The sequence below is a fragment of the Myotis nattereri genome (genome assembly GCF_964212035.1).
Source record: "Myotis nattereri genome assembly, chromosome: 6".
Lineage (NCBI taxonomy): Eukaryota > Metazoa > Chordata > Mammalia > Chiroptera > Vespertilionidae > Myotis > Myotis nattereri.
Window position 1 is genome coordinate 55,601,959 of NC_138081.1, and position 16,562 is coordinate 55,618,520.

Sequence of the window (16,562 nt, forward strand, 5' to 3'; positions counted from 1 at the left end):
TGTTTTTATTGATTTTGGAGAGAGAGGAGAAGAGAGGGAGAGAGAGAGATAGAAACATGGGTGAAAGAAACATCGATTGGCTGCCTCCTGTACATCCCCTACTAGGGATAGAGCCTGCAACTCAGGCATGTACCCTGACTGGGAATGGAACCAGTAACCTCTTGGTGCATGGGTCGATGCTCAACCACTGAGCCACAAGCCAGGCAATTTTTTCCCCTCATTCTCCCCAATACTATTGCTTGGAACCAACAACAACAAAAACACGAATGCTGCAACCATCTGACCTTGTGGATGAATTAAATTATAAGATGGTGATCTCTCCTACCAGCCAAAATATTCTAATATTAATTTTAGAACCCTGAAATAAAAACACAAAGTTAAAATATTTTTGTCTTAAGAAAACTCCTGAAAACTCATTCAAGGAACCCTAGGAGTCTATAAATTCTAGTTTAGAAAATTTTTGTTGTAAAATACAAGGAAAGCATTTCAATAGTGTTCACTTATACCACTGAAGCTGTGTGGTATGCTGAGAAGAGACTAGGGACTCAAAAAAAAGACTTGTTTTAGTGCCTGGATTTTTATTGTGTAACCACAAAAAGGTAAATGATATGCAGTGTCCTTATGCATAAAGTGAGGGAACGGAACTTGATTTCCAAGTAAGGTTTCATAGTAGATTCCCTAAGAAGTTCCCTTTTACCTACAGAGCATCACCATACACTTGACTGCTTCAAGCTCCTTCCTCCTCTAGAACTCGGGATTCTGTATTAGCAAGTTCATTACGAAAAAGTGACTGGAAAGAATTTTTCTATTTTCTTTCTTATTTAAATTTTATATTCATGAGTAATTATTTTCTTAAATTATTCCATAGGTTGTAGTCAGGCTAAAAAGCATAAGCTGGTATAACATCTTTAATTATTTTACCCATAAAGCTAAAAAAAAAAAAGAGGGTATTTTTGTAGTGGACATAAGTACTAACAAAATCTAACTTACCATATAATCCATGAGCTCAGACTAATTATAATACAGTGAAGCTCTGTTCTCCAACTCTTGAAGTGCTTCAATGAATGCTGGCTTTCTGAGTTTTTACCACATCCCTAAAGAGGAACAGATTGCTGTTTTGATTTACATACATAATTGTTTCTAAATCAACCAAAACTTAAATCATACCCAAACTCAAAAATCATAAAATACAAATAGTAAAAGAAGGTCTAGATATGAGAACTATTTCGAGTGGACTGGATTCCTTTTCAAGTTCTTATAAACCACACATGATTACTTTCTGAACAAAACACCTTTTACTTTACCTTAAACATTTCTAAGACATTTCTTGGAGAGTTCTATCAAAACATGGAATAAATTTATCTTAAGTTCTTAGCATTACTGACAATCCAACTCAAAATAATCATTAAGGAAAATATTTAAGACAAACTCTCACATAAAAAAACAAACAAAAAACTTTTCTCACCTGAAAACCACACTTGAGGCACAACCAAATCTCAGAAGAAAGTACTGGCTGTCCATCATGGAATCTTCTTTCTTTTAAACATTCTGAGCAAGCTGACCACAGATTCTCAGCTATTGCTTTTTTCACATGATTCACACTGACAGCATGACTTACATGTTGGCAAGTGAAACCTACTGAATAAGACAAAACAAAATTTGAGCATTTTCTTTGCTAAACCAAAGTGCTATCATCAGTAAGCAAACTAACTAATATTAAAATGCTGTAAAAAGCACTGAGATTGAAAAAAAGAACAAAATAACTCATAAAGGATACATATTGCATGATTCCATTTATAAAACATTTGTGAAATAACATAATTATAGAGTTGGAGAACAGATTAGTGGTTGCCAAAGGCTGCAGATGGGGAGAAACTCAAAGCTGTGGCTGTAGACAGGTATCAACTTTGGGTGGTGATTTAACAGTCAAGTATCTTGATTGTGGTGGTTATAGAAAGCTACACATGTAATAAAATTGCAAAACTACTAATGCATGTGCATAGACACACACACACACACACACACACACACATATCTGGTGAATGCATATATATCTGGTGAAATCTGAATAACCTAAGCATTGCACCTGTCAGGTTCCTGGTTTTGATATATATAGAAATACAATATATTAAACCAAGAGAGGTTAAGTGAAGGGTGAGTGGGACCTCCTTGTATATTTCTTTGTACCTTCCTGTGAATCTAAAATTAGTTCAAAAATAAAAATTTAATAAATAAAAAGAGATTATTTACTGAGCAGCTACAATGTGTCTAGCATTTTGAATATATTTTCTTTCCATTAAGATACACACCTAAAATCTTTTTTTAAATTCTTATTAAGGTATTACATATGTGTCCTTATCCCCCATTCCCCTCCCCCACCTCCTCACTCATGCCCTCACCCCCCTGGTGTCTGTGTCCATTGGTTAGGCTTATATGCATGCATACAAGTCCTTTGGTTGATCTCTCCCCCTTCCCCTCACGCTCCCCTCCCCTGCCTTCTTTCTGAGGTTTGATGCTCTGAGCGATGCTTCTCTGTCTCTGGATCTGTTTTCGTTCATCAGTTTATGTTGTTCATTATATTCCACAAATGAGTGAGATCATGTGATATTTATCTTTCTCTGACTGACTTATTTCGCTTAGCATAATGCTCTCAAGGTCCATCCATGCAGTTGCAAATGGTAGGGGTTCCTTCCTTTTTACAGCAGCGTAGTATTCCATTGTGTAGATGTACCACAGTTTTATAATCCACTCATCTGCTGATGGGCACTTAGTCTGCTTCCAATTCTTAGCTATTGTAAATTGTGTGGCTATGAACATAGAGATGCATATATCCTTTCTGATTGGTGTTTCTGGTTTCTTGGGATATATTCCTAGAAGTACACACCTAAAATCATTTTGAATAGACGCTATTTTTATCATTGTTGGGAGAAAGGAGAGAGAGGAACAATGGCATAATTTACAGTAATAAGAATTCTCGGAATTCTCCTTAATGAATATTCCCAAATAACAAATGATTTTGCATGGTCCTTAATTACCCCTTATAACATATTCCCACTGTGTGCATTGTGTGGAGACAAATGATCAAAATAAGCAAGTATGTTTTTAATTTTCAAATAACTATATTCTTCTCCCAAGGGCACAAAGATGCTTCCATTTCTCCCAAATACCTGTACTTTAATTTCTTCACCTCAAATATTCCAAACACCAAGCTATAACTACCTGCCAAAATCAAACTGAGACTGAGTAACTTGAAGAAGGAAACAGAAAGAGTATGTACATTTCAACTTTCTCCACTTCCCTTTCAAAATGCGAGGCATGCCTTTTCACCTACTGTTTAACTAGAGACAGCCTAAACATTACTTCCATTTCATCCTGAAGGCTAAGAATGTGATTCCTGGCAAGTTACTTGTTGTTTTTAAATATATTCTTATTAATTTCAAAGAGGGAAAGAAAGCTAGAAACATCAATGATGAGAGAGAATCATTGATTGGCTGCCTCCTGCAAGCCCCCCACTGGGGAAGGAGCCTGCAACCCAGGCATGTGCCCTTGACTAGAATCGAATCTGGGACCCTTCAGTCCGCAGGCCAACACTCTATCCACTGAGCCAAACCAGCTAGGGCCTGACAAGTTACTTATAATAAAATACAATTTTAACAGAAATACTATATAAATCTGGTAAAAGATTAAAACTCCTCATTTTACACCAAGAGCAAATTATAAGAATAGACATAAAGGAGTATGTTTGAACTATATCTGAAGTATGTCTGAAGTCCTAGGTTTGAAAAACAAGGATGCATGCCATTAAGAAAGGGCTGTTCGGTGAGTGTGGTGGGGGGACGAATAAATAATCACTCAAGTTCAAAACCTGCGAATGGGCTAGAAATGGGACAAAGGAAACTAAAAACAAAATAAACAAATGGTCTACATCAAAACAAAAAGCTTCTGCACAGGAAAAGAAACCACCAACAAAATGAAAAGAGATCCCACTGCATGGGAGAACATATTTGCCAAGGATACATCCGATAAGGGGTTAATTTCCAAAATATATAGGGAACTCATATAACTTAACAAAAGGAAGACAAACAATCCAATTAAAATCTGGGCAAAGGACCTAAATAGGCACTTCTTCAAAGAGAACATACAAATGAGGCACACGCTCCCAACTGGGAATCAAACCCACGACCCAGGGGCTGATGCTCCAACCACCAAACCAAACCAGCCAGGGCAGCAGTTCAGTGCTTTTGAAAAATTCTCTAAATATTCCTTTGGTTGAAAACCAATTTGGTTCTGTTTTTAAATGACATTTTCATTGGGTATAGAATTCCAAGGAGACAGTCTCAGTCTTTCCTGAAAAATGAAGATGTTCTTCCACTGTCAAACAAAACCTAGGAATGGTTTTACCACATGCCAGTGTTTTGTTTGTTCTTATATTTTAACATTCTAAGAGTAAAATCACTCCACATACCTCCTATATCGTCTTTGGGATGGGATCTGGTCAGGTTACAACTTAACCATTCTCTGATTCTATAATTCAGATTTCTAATACTGAAATTGTTAATGAATTCAAGATAAAAGACATTAAAAAAAAAAGACAAGACCAAAATGGAGTCAGTTATGCAAAGCCCCATGCCACCAATTCAGTTCTTAATTCCTAACTTAATTACAGTTTCTGCCTCTGGGAAGGAATTTTAAACCAGGACTGGAATCTTAAAGCAGTCAACCTGGAATTACGTGGTCAGCACTAGTGAGGTAATCTGCAAGGACACCCACCAACCCTTAAGCAGCGGTTCTCAACCTGTGGGTCGCGACCCCTTTGGGGGTCGAATGACCCTTTCACAGGGGTCGCCTAAGACCATCGGAAAACACATATAGAATTACATATTGTTTTTGTGATTAATCACTATGCTTTAATTATGTTCAACTTGTAACAATGAAATTGGGGGTCACCACAACATGAGGAACTGTATTAAAGGGTTGCGGCATTAGGAAAGCTGAGAACCACTGCCTTAAAGGAAAGTGGTCGTGCCACACAAACCTGCTTTTTGCTAGTATAACCTCCTTGTCCTGCTCCCTTTTGCCTATAAAAGACTTTCATTTTGGAGCTCCTTTCTGTCTGCTAGATGGGATGCTAACCAATTCATGAATTATTAGATAAAGCCAGTAAGTTCTTTAAAATTTACTTAGTCAGATTTTTAAAATACGTCCCAGGCCCCTAAATTAAGTCAATTAGCTTTTAAATGTCTCACCATATATACTTTTTATAAGTATAAGAAAATTTAAAAGCTTGAAGTTTTCCTTCGAGAGCTAACCAGTGTTTAAATGGAACCATATTGGGGGGAGGGGAATATTAAAAAATTCCTTGTGTGTTAATAAGCAGTTTTCTATAATTTTAGTCATATAATTATCTAAATTTCATCTGACAAGTAGGCCCCCTAGAGATTTCTGAATAAAAATATAAAAATGTGTTAAAGTCTATAGTTGTTTCACATTAACAAATCGAAAACAATAATCCAAATCTCCATGTTTTCTACTTTAAATACTAATAAAAAAAACTTTATAAGGATGTCTTCCAGCTTGCAAATAGTGGCATAAAAATCATCACTTCTTTTTCCTCCCAGAAAATATCCAAGGACAAAACGAAAAAGTAACAAACATCATTTTCAGTGAAACCAGGATACAGCTGAATATCCAAGTCGCAAAGTCAGAGGAAGAGCCCCCACCTTGAAGCAGCAGAGATCAAACAGGAGTACACACAGGAGGCAGAGAGAACACTGCAGCTGTGGCTTTCATAGAGAATGACGAATACTTCGCAGACACAGAACAAAACCCAAATCTCTGTGCTGCACCAACAGGGGCTCCCCTATATTCAATTTTGTTTTCAGAAGAAGCACAAGTAGAGACTTTCTCATTCAGTAGGGGGGGGGGGGGGACAAAAAAGCCAGCCATATTTGCAAGGAACAGACTTGTCTCTATATGGCAGTTGGGAAGAAGAGATACTTTGGATTCAAAAACAAACAAACAACAGTGCTGCATAATCCTGGTGGTTGGAAAGAAGCAAAGGCTAAATGACTCAAAACTCAAAATTCTTGTTAGGTCTCAACAGTGCTCTGGTCCTCCTTCCAGCATAAACATTCTAAAACTTACTGGCCCAAGAAAGGCAACCCTACATCAAAAAATGAGTATTCAAAGTAAAAAATTAAAAATGCAAATTCTAGGCTGAGATAACATAAGATAAAGGAAGAAAGGAAATGAAAAATCATGGCAGAGTAATCACTGCCAGGAAATAAAAACACAAAACAGAAGCAGAGAGAATACAAACAGTAGTAAAATAATAGGAAGTAACTAGCAGAGTTCAGGAAAGAAGTGGAAGAAAAACATAATAAAACCACAAAAATGAAGGCAAAACTCAAGTACATGAGGTGACTGCTGAAAACACACCAAAGGATAAAAATAAGAACAGCAAGCAAAATGAAAAGGAAAGAAGAGTTTTAGAGGATTTTAGAAAAAAAATGATAACTATGGAAGGAAGACAGGCAAAGGAGAGTTAGCATAAGAATAATCAGAATCCCTGAAGAAAAACGTATTAACAAGAGACTATTTAAAGATAAAATTCAGACTTTCTTCAATTCAATAATTTAGCTATCCTGAAACATTATCCAGATTATAAAACATGTAAAAATGGAAATAATGTTAAAAACATTATATATATATACACACACACACACACACACACACACACACACACACACACTAGAGGCCCGGAGCACAAAAATTTGTGCACTCGGGGGGGAGAGGAGAGGCCCTCAGCCCGGCCTGTGCCCTCTCACAGTCTGGGACCCCTCAGGGGATGACCACCTGCTGGCTTAGGCCCGCTCTCCGGGGGATTGGGCCTAAGATGGCAATCAGACATCCCTCTGGCAGCCCGGCAGCCCTCGGGGGATGTCCACTTGCCAGCAGGGAGCAGGCCTAAACTGCAGTCGGACATCCTTAGCGCTGCTGAGGAGGCAGGAGAGGCTCCCACCACCACCGCTGTACTGGCAGCCATCAGCCTGGCTTGTGGCTGAGCAGAGCTCCTCCCATGTGAGAGGACCCTGACCACCAGAGGGCAGCACCTACATTGAGTGTCTGCCCCCTGGTGGTCAGTGTGTGTCATAGTGACCAGTCATTCCCAGTCATTCTGCTGTTAGGGTCAGTTTGCATATTACCCTTTTACTATATAGGATAGAGGCCTGGTGCACGGGTGGGGGCAGGCTGGTTTGCCCTGAAGGGTGTCTTGGATCAGGGTGAGGGTCCCGCTTGGGTGCCTGGCCAGCCTGGATGAGGGGATGATGGCTGTTTGCATCTGGTTGCACCCCCTTCAGGGTGGTGGTCCCCACTGGGGTGCCTGGCCAGTCTGGGTGAGGGGCTGAGGGCCGTTTTCAGGCTGGTGGGCGACTGAAGCTCCCAACCTCTCCTTTTTTCTTTTTTTTTTTTTTTATTCTGGGATTTATTTACCTTCTATGGCTGTCACTGGAATTGAGAGCCGGCTTTAGCTCTGAGGCTCTGAGACCTTGGCTGCTGAAAGCAGGTCTCTGGGTTTGTTTGGATTCTATAATTGAAACACTGTTTCAGCTCCAGCTCCGAGGCTGGCTGGCTGAAAGCAGGTTTCTGGGGATTGTTTAGCTTCTATAATTGCAACATTGTTTCTTAGACTGCAGCTCAGAGCCCAGCAGCGGCAGGCGGGGAACCTTGGCTTCCTCCATCACTGGAGCAAGCAAGCCTCCTGTTCGCTTCAGATGCCTGGCTGCCAGCCGCCATCTTGGTTGGCAGTTAATTTGCATATCTCGTTGATTAGCCAATGGGAAGAGTAGCAAAGTTACAGTTAATTACCATGTTTCTCTATTATTAGATAGGGTGAGGCCCAATGCATGACATTCATGCACTGGGGCGGGGGGTCCCCTCAGCCTGGCCTGTGTCCTCTCGCACTCGGGGGATGTCTGCTCTAGCTAGAGCCTAAGCCAGCAGTCAGATATCCCCCAAGGGGTCATTAGGACTGCCGCAGTGGCGCTGCGCTCGCCAGCCGTGAGCCTGGCTTCTGGCTGAGCGGGGCTCCTCCTGTGGGAGCTCACTGACCACCAGGGGGCAGCTCCTGCATTCAGTATCTGCTCCCTGGTGGTCAGTGTGCATCATAGCAACCGGTTGTTCTGCCATTTGGTCAATTTGCATATTAGCCTTTTATTACATAGAATATTTTTATTGATTTCAGAGAGGAAGGGAGAGGGAGAGATAGAAACAATGATGAGAGAGAATCATTGACCAGCTGCCTCCCGCACGCCCCCCCCAGGATTTCAAGTCGCAACCCAGGCATGTGCCCTTAACCAGAATCAAACCCAGGACACTTCAGTCCACAGGCTGACGCTCTATCCACTAAGCCAAACCAGCTAGGGCTTCAAAACATCTTTTTAAATGAAGAGCTGAACTAACTGGTAAGAAAGTAAAGAAAATCCTCCAAGGCCAAAACCAAAGGCATGAGGCTAATGCAGGTCCTAAAGCCAGCAGCTCTCCAGGATCGTCTGTACCTCAGTGACGTTGATGAGAAAAATAAGTCATTTTCTGGGGTGGGGGGAGACAGCAGCCTGACTCTGTACCTAGTTAATTAGTATCCCTTATGCACATTCCTGTTAGCCTATAGTCTAGTCCAGCCATGGGCAAACTACGGCCCGCGGGCCGGATCCGGCCAGTTTGAAATGAATAAAACTAAAAAAAAAAAAGACCATACCCTTTTATGTAATGATGTTTACTTTGATATATATTAGTTCACACAAACACTCCATCCATGCTTTTGTTCCGGCCCTCCGGTCCAGTTTAAGAACCCACTGTGGCCCTCGAGTCAAAATGTTTGCCCACCCCTGATCTAGTCACTGCCCCTTCCTTAATTATCTGGTCTTGCAAGACCTGTTTACCTAAGTATTCCCATTTTACAGAGGCCTTAAACCATGAACAATACACAACCCTCGGAGGGGGTTATCAGCGCTGGCGCCAGGCCAGGCCTTTAGGTGTGGTCTCAGGGCCCCCATCCTAACACATGGGGCTTTTTGCAAAGCCAACGAAAGGTCTGGAAGTCTGATCCATATTTGGGGGACAAAGAAACCAAAGGGTATAAAGGGAAAGGTTCCTCCATATTGGTTTGCTCAGGATTTGGAAACAGGCTCCCCTAAGTCACAGTACTAGTACATCTGGAAATAAATAGCTTTTTCCTGTATCTCCGAGTACTCCTGTGTGAGTATTTTCCAGTCGCCTGGTAAGTTCTGTAACAATGTAAACACTGGTTTTAATAGACGATGAGAAACAGGGCAATGACAAAAATAAGCCACTTCTGCTTACTTTGTCAACTAAACAAAATATCAATAAAAACACCAACAGCAGCTTTTGAAACTAAACAAGCTTATTTTTATGTTTACACAGAAAATGGTAAAAACAAAGAGAAAAGATTTTATTAATTAAAAGTATATGTTTAACCACTATGCTGTACATTTGAAACCAATACAAAATAATACTGAATGTAAACTGTAATTTAAAAATAAAATAAAAAACGTATGTTATTTCTTTTCTGGAACACTATTTAGGAGGCCAGTCACAACGTACCAGCAATGTCATCTGAAGAGTCTTCATCATGAGGTATTGTCGGCCTTTTACTTCTTTTGGCTTTCTCAGATAAAACTTTGGATGGCTCTTTCACCCGCATCTGTTATTTACTGAAAAGGTTGGGGGGGAAGGGATGAATATAATTTAATCCTCAAAAATAAAATTTTATGTATTATAGTTAATGCATATTAAAATTGAGATTACTTCCATTTTAATTGGTCTATTATATCAACAGAGGAAGAGGGGAGAGTCAGCTGGAATGAAAAAGTCTTTATTAAACCAACATAAAATGGCACTTCATATGTGACTTTTACCGACTACTCCCTAGATATATGCTATCTAGATGAATGAAAAACTAAAGTTCTGATCAATGGAACAAGTGCTGCTTCTAAGTCAGGCGCTCCGCTTGCCCTGTCTGTCTCACTAGCTAGGAGATAGTAGGAGTTGGTAAAGCTACAATGGACCAGGGATGGAAGCCATGTGCCAAGCACAGTAGAACCACCCCACCTTTCTGTATGACCTAGTGCTAGGCTACTGAGAGAGAAATAAGTTTCTACCTTTCCCCCACTTTTTATTTTATTTTTTAAATTATTTTTTAAAATATATTTTTTATTGATTTCACAGAGGAGAGGAGAGGGAGGGAGAGAAACATCAATGATGAAAGAGAACCATTGATCAGCTGTCTCCTGCACACTTCACCAGGAATTGAGCTTGCAACCCAGGCACATGCCCTGATCAGGATCAAAACGTGACTTCCTGGTTCATCGGTAAATGCTCAACCACTGAACCACACTGGCCTGGCTCCCACTTTTTTATTATGAAAAGTTTTAAACTTCCACAAAAATTAAAAGAACAATATAATGAATACCCATATACTATCTAAATCCCACTAAAACATTTTGCCATACTTATTTTATCTAAATAGCAATGTGAATATAGACATATATACCTATATGTTTGTTTTGGGGATTTTTTTTCATATATTTTTATTGATTTTAGAGAGGAAAAGAGAGGGAGAGAGAAACATCAATGATGAGAGGGAATCATTGATTGGCTGCCTCCTGTATGCCCCCTACTGGGGATGGAGCCCACAGCCCAGGTATGTGCCCCTGACCAGAATTGAACCTGGGTCCCTTCAGTCCGCAGGCCGATGCTCTATCCACTGAGCCAAACCAGCCAGGGTTGTATGTTTGTTTTTGCTGAACTATCTGAATGTTGCAGACAGCATGTATCTCTTAAGAATAACAATATTCTCCTATATAATCACATCACATCTCAGAAAATTAACATATTTAATTTCTTCCGCTGACCCAAAAGTGTCTTCTATACTGGTTTTTTGAATAAGGATTCAATCAAGGCTTTTGTATTGGTTATGTCACTTTAGTACTTTTTAACTGACAACTGTTCTTCCCATAAAAGATGGAAAGTTAACAGTGCCCTACTTTCCTAAGACACTGGCTTTTTTAAGAGATCAGGGCAGTGCATGAGTCATCTTGGAGGTTTTGCTAAAATGTAGATTTTAAAAGGAGACATATGTACTACTATTTGTAATACTTTAAACAACAAAATAAAATTTAAAAAAATAATAAATAAAATGTAGATTTTGATTAAACAAGATTGTCACAGGACCTGAGATTCTGCCTCCTTTGCAAGCTCCCAATGGGAAGCCAGTGCTGGGGGTCCACTTTCAATAGCAAGACTATAATATCCCGCATTGAATTTGACTCTTTCCTCATGGTGTTATTTAACGCTATCTCTTATGTTTCTTTAAAACTCAGTTAATTCTAAAGATTTTAGATACAAGTTATGCAATTTTTTTAAACCACTATATTTTGGAGTCTTTTTTAAAAAATATATTTTATTGATTTTTTACAGAGAGGAAGGGAGAGGGATAGGGAGTTAGAAACATCGATGAGAGAGAAACATCGATCAGCTGCCTCCTGCACACTCCCCAGTGAGGATGTGCCTGCAACCCAGGTACATGCCCTTGACTGGAATCGAACCTGGGACCCTTGAGTCCGCAGGCCGACGCTCTATCCACTGAGCCAAACCGGTCAGGGCTAGTGTCTTTATTAAAGTAGCTTAGCCTAAGTCCTATCTAGTATCACCCTGCTCCATGGCTCAGCTACACTGTAATATTCATGATTTGTTTATTTGCTTTTATTGATCAAGGTGCAAGAATCTTTCAACTCAGTAATAAATTCTGAATCTTGATTTAGTTACATAATGTCCCACGTTAGGGAGCTTTTGTGAGTCATTTGATGAGTAATTTATTTAAGTCCAAGGGTCACCATATTGAACTGCAAAACATTAAGGCCTTCAAGGTCACAGATGCACACGGCCTCTGCGTTCCTTGACCACTTCCTTTCTGATTGCCTTTTACCTCCCTCTTCCTCGTCCGCTTAGCCCCACAGTCCTGCTTTGCAAAATCACTAATTCAAGTATTCCATTCTCTGACCACAACTTCGAGTTCTTCCAGCTTCCTTGCCCAGCCACTCCTGCTCTCCTTTAGTGACCGGGCTCACAGGAGGCTGCATCTCAACAAGTGTTCCCAGGATCACTACAGCAGGGCAGAAAAAAGGAGGCCTGGCAAATGGGAGCGCTGGTTCCTCAAGCGTCACTTGGAAGTGACACGTGTCATGTCTGCTCATATTTTACTGGGCAAAACAAGTCAGATGGCAACTCATTTCAAGTAGACATAGAGAGTGGGGATGTTAGCGTCTACAAAGAATGCAGCCTTATCACGTTCCCAAGAGGAACAGAATACGTGTGCATAGCCTGAATGAGTACATCACTGCTCTAACAAAAGCCCAATCCTAGATGAACACAATTAACCACTTTCTCAATGTCTGCATCCCAATGGGCAGGAGAGTCTCCTAAGAAAGCAGAGTGGGTCCACTAAATTCACACCCAATCTCAAATGCATGAAGACATGCCATTATCTACTATTCTTTCTGGTCACCGTATCTATCCTCACACAGCCACCTGAAACCTTTTTCACTCTCCCAAACCTCCAACTCTTCCATCTCCCTACTCCTCAAAATAGAATCTGGTTTTCTACTTTACTGAAAGAGACATAATCAGATGGCAAATCTGATCTTTCCACCCCTAAACATACAAATTTACCCCCAACTATGTTAAGTTGATGTCCCAAAAAAAGAGATAGACATAACTAAAAGAATCCAGGAAAAGTGGCCCATAAATGCACAGATAAACCCTCAATAAAGAAGAACATTAACACATAAAAAAAAAAAAAAAAGAACCGGGTATTTTATCTAAAATCTGTAAAAGACAGACTTTTTTGTTTTTCCCAAGAACACTGACTCAAACGTAACTTGGCAATGTCAATTTCCAGTGATTTTCCTGATATATACAATATGCCTACACATACTAGTACAGAATCATTTTGGACAGTAACCTACTGTTCAGCAATCACTTATCTGTATGCCTTTTTTTTTTCAATTTCCCTTTAGAGCAAAAAGACGAGTCCAATTACTAGAGCTTTAAATACTTTCTATCAGTATTGTGTCTGGGGTGTTCCAAGACCACCCTCACATTCGGAGATTCACTAGTGACTAGAGCAACTCACAAAACTCGGCATATACAGCAGTTAGTTGTACTCACAGCTCACGTTTACTATGGCAATGTAGTATGAAAATACCGCCTCATCTTAATGGAAAAAGATACAGCCAAAGGCTGGAGGAATCCATGTGTAGGCTTCTTTATGTTCTCTCCCTCCCAGAAGGAATCCAATCCAGCAAAATGTCTGTGCAATGTTTTTGCCCAGGGGAGCCCATTACAGACTCGCAGGCCCAGGATTTCTATGGGAGCTGATAACTTCAGCGCAACCATATTATAAAGCATATACCATATTGTTGCCAGATACCAAACAAGCGCTAACCTCGCAGGAAGGAGCCTTTCTAAAAAGACAGCAAGCCCAGGCCTACTGTGCTCCTTTCAGCACAAATGCTTTCGGACCATTTTTCTCAGTTTTCAACGTCAGCATTACTCTAACATCTGTTCTTTTCTTTAATGTAGGATGTACAACTAAGTTGTTTAGGAATGTTTAATTTTTTAAAAGCAGGTTATGCAAAAAAAAAAAAAAAAAGCCCATATTCTTTAAAGAAAAATATTTTTCTTACTCTTGAGCAATTATTTTCAGCGGCGGGAGGCCAGGTTGGGGGAGGGAGGGGAAATTGGGACACAACTCTCCTTTTAGATTCCAGGCTCAAAGAGATGAACAGCACTTACACCGTTTTACTGAGCATCACACTCGCTTCCAAGCACGCCTAAGCCCAGGGAATCCGCACTACCACCCTACGAGGTAGGGTACTATTATTTCGCCCATTTTACACTTGAAGAAACAGGGGTACACAGAGATTAAGTGACGGGCAGGGTTCCCGGAGCCAAGAAGTGTGTGTGTGTGTGTGTGTGTGTGTGTGTGTGTGTGTGTGCTGGGGGGGTGGGGGGGGGGAGGGTGATCTGGACCCAGGCAGTCCGTTTCCAGGGCTCCCAACACTGCGCGTTGCAGCCAGAGACCCTGTAGACACGCGGCCCCCGGCCACGAACACAAACACCCCCCATTTCTTCGAAGGAAATGCGTCGTGGAGGAGAGAATGCCAGAGGGAGGCCGGGCCAGAGGGGCGCTGGGCCGCCGCGCGCCCCGGTCAAGGTGAGGCGGGGACTCGGCCCCTCTCCCGCCAGGACGCCCCGGCCCCTCCGGCCGCCGCCCGGACACCGGGCCCGCTCAGCCGCGACCACACGGCGCTGGATGACCGCCCGGCGCCCTCCGAGATCAGCAGGACGGGAGGGCGCAGGGGAGCCCCTCTCCCAGGCCCATCACGCCCCTGGGGGGCAGGGTCGCGGAAGCCAAGACCGAGCAGCTGCGACCCCGCAGCCCCAACTCACCCGCCGGGCCGGGCCTCCGGGTCCACACCAGAAGGGACTGCGCCTGCGCGGCCGTCCCGCCGGCGGCGGGGGCGGGGCCGGGGGCGGGGCCGGGAGCCGGGCGGGGCCGGAGGTCTGGGCGGGCGGGCGGGCGGGGACCGCCCTGGGGAGCCGCGCACCGGGCGGGGCGTGGACAGGGCGGGCCGGGCGCGGTAAGGCCTGCGTTCTCTCCGTGGGCAGAGCCGGTCGGCGCCCGCTGATCTTAAAATAATAGCGCAGGGCTCCCGTTTGGATTCGAATAGCAGCCTGGAGTGCGCAGCTCGGTCTTCCCAGGGTCGGGATGAAATCTCCCTTGTTGCTGCGCACCTGCTGGGACAGCCTCTTCCTTTCCTCGTCACACTGAACAACCAAGTCACATCTGACAGCCATCATCCATTACCTTGCTTTTCTTCATTGTGATTGTCTTATCTTTCTTATTTCCTTTCTGGACAGGGAACTTCTTGATCTACACCTATACCTCCTGAAATTTAGATCACCCGTGAAAGTGGTCTGCATATTGCATATGCTTAGTAAACGTAGCTGGTTTGGAAATATTTCCATTGAACCGAAGCAAGGGAGCAGAAGCCCCAGGTTCTATCCCTCCCCTCCCCTTCTAGGTTAGGGCACTACAGGTTGACTTGTGGCCAGACACCTGTCCCCTTACTGACCCCCTCCCCTTTGGGTAATGAAATGTCCACCGAGCTATCAGCGCTGCTCTCCAGTGGGTCACAAGTGGAACTCAAGGCTAAGAAATAGCTGAGTAAGAAATAGTTGAGATGGCCCCAGCGGGTTTGGCTCAGTAAATAGAGCCTGCGGACTGTAGGGTCCTGGGTACCGTTCTGGTCCAGGGCACATGTTCAGGTTGCGTGCTCGATCCCCAGTAGAGGGCGTGCAGGAGACAGCCGATCAATGATCCTCTTTCATCACTGATGTTTCTCTCCATCTCCCTTCCTCTCTGAAATCAATAAAAATGTATTTTTTAAAAAATAGTTGAGACAGCTTGACCGGTTTGGCTCAGTGGATAGAGTGTTGGCCTGCGGACTGAAGGGTCCCAGGTTCGATTCCAGTCAAGGGCATGTACCTTGGTTGTGGGCACATCCCCAGTGGGGGGTGTGCAGGAGGCAGCTGATCAATGTTTCTCTCTCATCGGTGTTTCTAACTCTCTATCCCTCTCCCTTCTTCTCTAAAAAATCAGTAAAATATATATTTTTTAAAAAGTTTCTTACATACTGTTATATTGGCTGGGCTGCAGAAATATTCATTGTGGGCCACGTGTAGCCCACGGTCCGCGAGTTGTCATGCTTGCTCTCGTAGATGGGAAAGAAATTCTCGCCTAGAGCCTTCAGAAGGAACACAGGCTTGATGACACCTTAACTTTAGCCATGTGAGACTGCTGACCTATATAACTGGATAATAATAAATTTGTATTGTCTTAAGCCAGCAAACTTGTGGTGATGTATTATAGTAACAATTGGAAACTAACACATTTTTAAAAAGTAGTTGCACCCTAACCCTGACAAAGTTATCACCAAATATCATCAAATATCAGCAAGTGGTGGGAAAAAGATGACAGCATGAGATTATCATAACACTCGAATCAATTGAACTATTGGAGCCAAGAGCAATTATGAGAAAAACCTCCACGTAGTTTGCTTTAATCTATAATATTAGAATCCCGTTGAAGCAAATTGGAGAAATGTATTTAAATCTTTAAATATTATCTTTGGTATATTTCTTACTTTCTACTTTTTTTGCTTTTATTAATACAACTTATTTACTTCTTATTTATTTATTTTTAATTTATTTCTTGTTGAAAGGAGTATTACAGATGTCCCCTTTTTCCCCCCATTGACCCCTTCCTCACCGCACTATTGTCTGTCCATGCATGTATTTACTTTTAAACTTTATCTCTCCTTAATAAAAATTAACTTTATCTCTCCTTAATAAAAATTAAATTAGCTTCTTTCCAAAGGATTTCTTTTTCTAAATGTTTTTATTGATTTCAGAGAGCA

General features: G+C 41.9%; 1 protein-coding gene across 1 annotated transcript in view; it reads right to left on the bottom strand.

Moving 5' to 3' along the window:
- The window catches only part of USP45 (ubiquitin specific peptidase 45), a 58,551-nt gene extending 43,958 nt beyond the window's left edge, over positions 1–14,593 (bottom strand). Inside the window, exons 1-4 of the mRNA XM_081093646.1 lie at positions 14,533–14,593; positions 9,625–9,734; positions 1,466–1,638; positions 991–1,094 (exon numbers count right to left, since the gene is read on the bottom strand). Coding sequence (XP_080949772.1) covers positions 991–1,094; positions 1,466–1,638; positions 9,625–9,724 — 377 coding nt within the window. The 5' untranslated portion in view covers positions 9,725–9,734; positions 14,533–14,593. The remainder of the gene's footprint in view (positions 1–990; positions 1,095–1,465; positions 1,639–9,624; positions 9,735–14,532) is intronic.
- Positions 14,594–16,562: the final 1,969 nt, after the last annotated feature.